Source organism: Lasioglossum baleicum, chromosome 4 (assembly GCF_051020765.1).
Source record: "Lasioglossum baleicum chromosome 4, iyLasBale1, whole genome shotgun sequence".
Taxonomy (NCBI): Eukaryota; Metazoa; Arthropoda; class Insecta; order Hymenoptera; family Halictidae; genus Lasioglossum; species Lasioglossum baleicum.
Genome location: NC_134932.1, coordinates 9,020,809 through 9,027,688, shown reverse-complemented (window position 1 = coordinate 9,027,688; position 6,880 = coordinate 9,020,809). Strand labels below are relative to the sequence as shown.

The 6,880-nt window shown below is 38.9% G+C and overlaps 1 protein-coding gene across 3 annotated transcripts; it reads left to right on the top strand.

Moving 5' to 3' along the window:
* The first annotated feature begins 359 nt into the window (after positions 1 to 359).
* Positions 360 to 6,568, top strand: Mats (MOB kinase activator-like 1). 3 transcript variants are annotated; one of them, XM_076422662.1, is made up of 5 exons: positions 360 to 614; positions 2,179 to 2,345; positions 2,417 to 2,644; positions 2,720 to 2,883; positions 3,268 to 6,568. In XM_076422662.1, the coding sequence occupies exons 1-5, from the start codon at positions 601 to 603 to the stop codon at positions 3,346 to 3,348; spliced, it is 654 nt and encodes a 217-aa protein (XP_076278777.1). In that variant the 5' UTR covers positions 360 to 600; the 3' UTR covers positions 3,349 to 6,568. The 3 variants fall into 3 exon arrangements, with proteins under 3 accessions (XP_076278777.1, XP_076278779.1, XP_076278778.1); XM_076422664.1 differs by lacking the exon at positions 360 to 614 and adding an exon at positions 636 to 939; XM_076422663.1 differs by lacking the exon at positions 360 to 614 and adding an exon at positions 957 to 1,283.
* The last annotated feature ends 312 nt before the right edge of the window (positions 6,569 to 6,880 follow it).

Here is a 6,880-nt window from a genome sequence, read left to right as displayed (position 1 = left end):
CCGTTACCGACGAGATACTCGTTCTCACTCGTTCTCGTTGGTGGTTCCGCCACCGACGTCAATGACCATAGACTTGATAAAAATCAAGCGGGTTCTGTTCCATGCTAAGCCAATCAAACCGAAAAAAAGGAGGCACTAAAACCCCGGCCGTGAGTACTTTCACTTTCCCTCCTGAATATTATTATACCCGCATACGCATTGAATATTATTCATCTAAAATAAAATACAAAAATATTTCATGTCTATAGAGGGTGAATCTCACTTCCAAAAGAGATCTCGCAAGATTAGTGTTGGGCACACTAAGCGCCTGATTCCGGCGTTGCTTTAATGCGTTTCTGTGATCACGTCGGGGATCGTGGCAGGATACAAAGAGATCGTGCACCGTACGGTAGTGCGGACGATTGAAGTCGAGTGATCACGGAGAAGGCAGTTGACAAAACGTCTATTGTAGAATCGTGAAAGAGTGTATGGTGGATACCGAGGAGTACCGTCTACGTTCGAAGTTGATAGTGTCGTGCGACTCGGAGGGAATCGACAACACGTGCGGCCGCGTAACTGTGAATCGAATCTATCAGCGACAGGTCATCGCACGGCCGCACAATGAGCTTCCTATTGTAAGTTGTTTTTTTCCCTGTCTCGTTTCGAATGAAAATCGACTTTTCCACCGTGAGCGCGGTCCAGCGATCCCGTTGTCGCGCGTTCACGAAACAAAACAAGAAGAAATAAATCGGCTCCGCGTATCGGTGGCCCGACGTCGCGTTAATACTGTGCACGAACAACGAATGACAACGTAGAACAGAATTGGCAATACGTTTTGGAGAACCGGGTCGCAAATATTGACAGAAACCGCCTCCGCTAGTTTCCGTTCGTCTAAGTTCGGCTAATTTGGGTTCCAAGCCCGTTCCGCTCGAATTCGTGCACATCCCGATCAACCAATCGGTGGATACCTAAAAATAGCGCGATACCATAATTTCTTTAAAAAATATCATCGTTTCTTTTCCTTTTCTTTTTTTTTTCTTTCCCTCTTCCTCTCTACCGATTTCTTCACCCTCTCCTTCTCTCGCCGCTTTCACCCGTGCCCCGTACTCCGTTCCACGCGCACCGTATTCGTCATACGTCAAGTTTTATCGCGTAGACACTCGTTATCTCCGTTAAGAAATGCGTTTTTCACATCGCGACGCGCCTCCGATCAGGGTGGAGGACCTCACGCGTGATTCAAATCGATCGATTTTCTCACGTACGCCCTGATCGGGAACCGACCGACACGCAACTTTTAGTAAACAGTAAACAATCTCGGTTTCCAACCATGCTCGATGCATTCTTCTCTAAATAAACCGTTAATACGTGTTTTCAACTCCAATTTCACTGTTATCAAACTTTCTCATTAGAGTCCTCTTAACCCTTATGTCAATAACCAGGCACCTATGTAGGTGTTCACTTTCAATTTCTTGATTTTTGTGCACAAATTGCAAGATTATCATAGATTTTCCTGTTCTTAGATGATCCCACAGATTAACCACTTGTCTTAAACATTTTCTTTACAGTTACAGCGATTTACCTTTATCCCCAAACATGTAGAAGAGAAAAGAAAATTTATATGTTTTGTATGACTAAGTACATAAAATGAAATATTATGGCAGCTTTATATACTTATTAGAGGAACTTGTTCATTAAGTTGATATACCACGTTAAGATTTACTCGAAATTAAAGTTTATGTATTGTTGTTTTAAAATTCTATTTTAATATCTAAATATTGATTACTAGACTACAGATCTTTATGCAAAATAAAAATGTTCAGCAGTGATTGTGGGCAGCAGGAGTTAAATAAAAACTTATTTCATCCCGTAATAGCTTTTTACACCTGAAAATTTTTCACTGTTTTATATTTCACCTAGTCAATTTCTTCATAAATGCATAAAAATCCGCGGTCTATTGATTACAAACGAATATAATCTTATTTCACTTAAAAAGAAAGGCGAAAGGTGTTACACTTTGTTTAAAATCTTCATCACGATTGTGATTTGTTAAAATACGGCAAGGGGTTCATTTACATTTGAGGCATAGAAATATTCATCGAAACTATAAAGTGTACATCGCAGAAAATTTTGGTTATTGACGCGAGCGTTAAGTCACACTGTTTTCGGACATTTTTGAAATAGTTTTTTGAATTTTTAAAGTGGAAGCAGATCTTCAAAAACCTTCAAGCCAAAGAAGAACATCCCCGAGGGGACCCATCAGTATGACTTGATGAAACATGCTGCTGCCACCCTAGGGTCTGGAAACTTGAGACTGGCGGTTATGCTCCCAGAGGGCGAAGACTTGAACGAATGGGTTGCAGTGAATAGTATGTAAAGGAATTCTATAAATTGTTGTTTATTCTCTGCAGTAGTTCATGTGATTTTTTTACTGTTTCAGCTGTTGATTTCTTCAATCAAATCAACATGTTATATGGCACTATCACAGAATTCTGCACGGAAGAAAGTTGTCCTATCATGTCCGCGGGACCAAAATACGAGTACCATTGGGCCGATGGGCACACCGTCAAGAAACCTATCAAATGCTCTGCCCCAAAGTATATTGACTACTTAATGACCTGGGTACAGGATCAATTAGATGATGAAACATTATTTCCTTCGAAGATAGGTAAGTGATGTTACCTTGCTAGATAAATTTTTGTTTCATGAAATGTGATGCTAACGATAGATCTTGATCTTTTAGGTGTTCCCTTCCCAAAAAACTTTCTGTCCATTGCAAAGACAATATTAAAACGACTGTTCAGAGTATACGCCCATATTTACCATCAACACTTCAGCGAAGTGGTGCAGTTAGGGGAGGAGGCACATTTAAACACGTCTTTCAAACACTTCATATTTTTCGTTCAGGTAAATCAAGGTGTTCGCTACCATTCTACAGGGTGGTTCACCTAGATGTAGCCATCTAAATATCTCCTTTATTTTTTATGACATAAAGGAACCACCCTGTATACTCGTACATTATCATGAGTAGAAACAGTTTCATAATAATGATTAGCCAGTGGATCTTTATGCAAAATAAAAATTGAATTGCAATTAACTGAAGTGATATAGAAATTTATTTTCTTCTAATGTTTTTACTGTTACTACACCTCTATTACTACAACTGTTGTTACTACACCTACTCATTTTTGTCATAAATGCATAAAATCCGCTGTCTAATAATGATAAATACTTGATCCTGTAAAATTTAAGAGAATAATTCTAAGTTTCGTTTGTTTTTATGCGCGACAGGAATTCAATTTGATCGAGAGAAGAGAATTAGCGCCGTTGCAAGAATTAATAGAGAAATTAACGGCGAAGGACGCCCGATGAATGATCTCGTCTCGTCATCCGAGAAATAATTCCTCCAAAGAATCTCACCCGTGCTATCTTGTAACGAAAGTGTAACTGCGCATGTTATTTAACTAACTTAATCATTGCTAACGTGACCATTGCCTCTGGCCAGGAAGTCGCTGGCTGCATAACATTCTATTCATTTGTACGAGAAGTGACTGATTATAAATTTTCTAATGAACCGCGGACATTCGATCGAACGGTACGATACTCGACAAAAGTTTCGGTTACTCGTGAAAACCGAAATCGGTGATACCAGAACAATTAAGGGGGTGAGGATTAGTAATGTAGACTTTTGTAAAATAGTTGTACACCCGATACGCGTAGTGGCGCTCGTTTTCTTTTACGTTCTCGAGAAAGATGGTAAAAACTGTTGTTTTTTTTCATTTTTTAATTAGCGGAGATTTCCTCGTGAATTGTAATTTATTATGCGTAACAAGTTTTTATATTTGGAATTTACACTCTAATAGTGTTCAAGTCGGAGTACGCACCATTTTCACATGATTCCTGCCGTTAGGATCGTAAGCGAATTACTCGCTGGCGGCAAGAATTATCGAAGAACGTGTACAGCGTGATTCATACGCGAAGAGATTAATTCATATCGGCTATACATAGAACAAATATAGCATCGTAAAATGTTCGAACAACGACGATACTCGGTCTTGCGTTTCTATTGTTTATCAATCTATCTTGTGTCAAGTATCATGATACGTAATTTTAATTGTATCGAAAGTATCATCGTTTTTCGAGGATAAAGTCGACCCAACACGGTTTACCCCCCGAAAAAGAAAAGAAACAATAACGTTCCCGATCATGATGTGTTTTAATCGAAGAATCTGTTCAAAACTGTTGCGTGTACACTGTCGAACGAATCGGACGACACGGTATAATGTTTATATCACGATACTGCACATTGTTGGTATATAAAGTTATTAAGTTAATATAATGCTATTATATTATATTCATAATATGTAATTAGTTTTTAGACGATTACCGTGTTAAGCGCTTAATAGAAATTATTTAATAGAGTTAGGGATTTTATGCGCACTATATTTTATCATTTATACGAGTGAGTTTTTGAGTCTGTTCTACTTTAGAGATGCATATTGTATTTAAGTCGTTTGCGTGTCGTGCAACTGGGACGGAAATTCGTTTTTTTCTCTCTCGATGAGATAAATTCTATCATGATAAACGCTCGTATCAAAAATCGTCTTGTTTGTTAATACGTTTGACGCACATCGAACGAATGGTGTTCCCGTTTCGGGCGAAGAAATACTTTCGTTTCTTCGACGTTCAGTTCGCGGTTTAGAGTTTATTCAATGGGTACAGGGTATCCCAGGAAGAGCGCAAAGGGCAATTTCGCATAAACAGCGAGGGGTACGTGTATTTATGAAGTAGTACACACACCCGTCGGTTATGTCGGCTTAACCCTTCGCAGTACAGTCTAATTTTAAAGAAACCAGAACGCTTAACACTCGGCTGTAAAGAATTAATCATTTTCTTTTATATTACATCCGCTCATTTTTGTTAGAAATGCATAAAATCTGCTGTCTAGCTATTACTGTTAATAGGTGTGTTAAAAACTCGTTAGCCACGAACCGCGAACTCTCAAAAATTATGATATAATCGCCAGTAGATAATGTGTCTCAATCATTGTTCTCCTACCGTGTACTGCGAAGGGTTGATTAACTTGATAGGAGCTCCGGATAGGATGTAATTCGTTTCTAGCGCGTTCAGCTAAGTATCCTCGTTTTTTCGCTTATAGATGAGATGTTAATATATATAGATACATTATACAGAGATGCTTACTGTTTCCACGCGCGGCGAATCGCACCGTTGCAAAACCAAGTATTAAATGGACGCGTTGTGTATCCGCTTGCAACGATAGATACGCTATTTAGAATTTTTTTTTCGTTCGCGCTGTGTCGCTATCTATCATGTTCTATGCCCTTTGCTGTGATGAACAGAGTTTGCATTTTTGCGGAACGCGCTACGCTTACTTGGAGGAGGGACGATGTCGTGTAAGTTCTTGAGATGTGAATGGCATTCGTTTAAGGGAAGACGTATTCTGCGAAAAGGAAGTCATCGCGTACGACCGCCGGAAACGAGTTCGCTTTCGTTCAGGCTACTCAGTAGAATTATAAAATGGAAATCGAGGCATTTGCAGGCGAAGAAAACCGCAGTGATCTTTACCATGACTTTGAGCGCGTACGATCGAAAATTTTATCGTGTACCCTCTGTATAAAGGGATACTGTGAACTCTCTCAAACAAGATGAAGCTCTTAGAAGCTCCTCTAATTATTATAATATAATAACTGGACTGCAGATGTTCATGTAAGTACAGATTTGTTTAGACTGATTTCGCTAGAATTCGGATCGTGTGAATTTATTACTTCATTCAGTAGACTTGAGTAAGCTGTGGGCCTTCATGCGAAATGAAAATGTTGGGCGACACAATTGTAAGCAACAGGAGCCAAACAAATAATTCTTTCTTTCTTCAACAATTTCAGTGTGGTAAAAATAATATATCTTTTCACTATTTTTAATTGTACCCGTCTAGTTTTGTCATTAATGCAGAAGGTTCGTAGTTTATTGGTCAAGTTTTAAGAATTGAACCGTCCGGGGTAAATTGCGAAAGGGGCGTTGCCAATGTGTGGAATGGGTGTGGTCTAGCGCTATGGTGAAGGCAGTAGTTATCCTAATCACGGACGACCACGCAATTTGATACAGACTATAATGCCTAGAAGCTGTAAGCGAGTCGATGAGTTCACCGTATCCCGTACACTTGTTGTACACACGTTCAGATGGAAAACGTTTCGTATCCGCATTTACAAAATGAGCGGAGGAACAAATGATATATTTTTAAGTGGGCCGTAATACGCGAGAGTGGTGGTGTTGTTCTTTTATCTTTTTCGTTACATACCGAACGAACGTGAACGTCACGCGGCGACCACCGTATGTAATCCATGTGATAATACTTTCTTTTTTCGTGCCTAAAGCGCGAGGATCAAATGCGAAATTTCACGTGGTCCAGGACTAATAATGAATGTATTTTATTATACACAAAACGTAAAACGGAGTAGCTTTGATAATATCGATATTTAACGATTAGAAGGCAAACCAAGACGAAACAAAATCGCTCGTCTGCTGCAACAACAAATCAACTGTTTTTTAGTAATAAAGAAGGACCGGCTCTGGAGAATACTTTTGACCCAATTCAATGTCGTTAGACTGCGGATCTTTATGCATTTATAGCAAAATAACATTCTATTTGGTTTCTATTTCTTGCAATCGACGCAGACAATTTGTATGAAAATTTCTTTGCTGGAACCTCATCGTATTTCAATGAAAACAAAAATCCGGTTACAAGCATCTTGCAATATTTTCTTTATGTAGAGTTCTCGAGATAAATGCAGACGAAATTCGCAGTCCAGAAAATCAATCCTACAAAATATAATAAAATTTGAAGTTCTTTATAGGGAAAATAAGTGTTGATGCGGTTTTACATTGA

What these genes read in the sequence shown, in the direction of transcription:
- Mats (XM_076422662.1), top strand. An exon ending in CGAATGGGTTGCAGTGAATA is followed by an intron (nt 2,346 to 2,416) that starts GTATGTAAAGGA and finishes TTACTGTTTCAG; the next exon opens with CTGTTGATTTCTTCAATCAA. An exon ending in ACTTCATATTTTTCGTTCAG is followed by an intron (nt 2,884 to 3,267) that starts GTAAATCAAGGT and finishes TATGCGCGACAG; the next exon opens with GAATTCAATTTGATCGAGAG.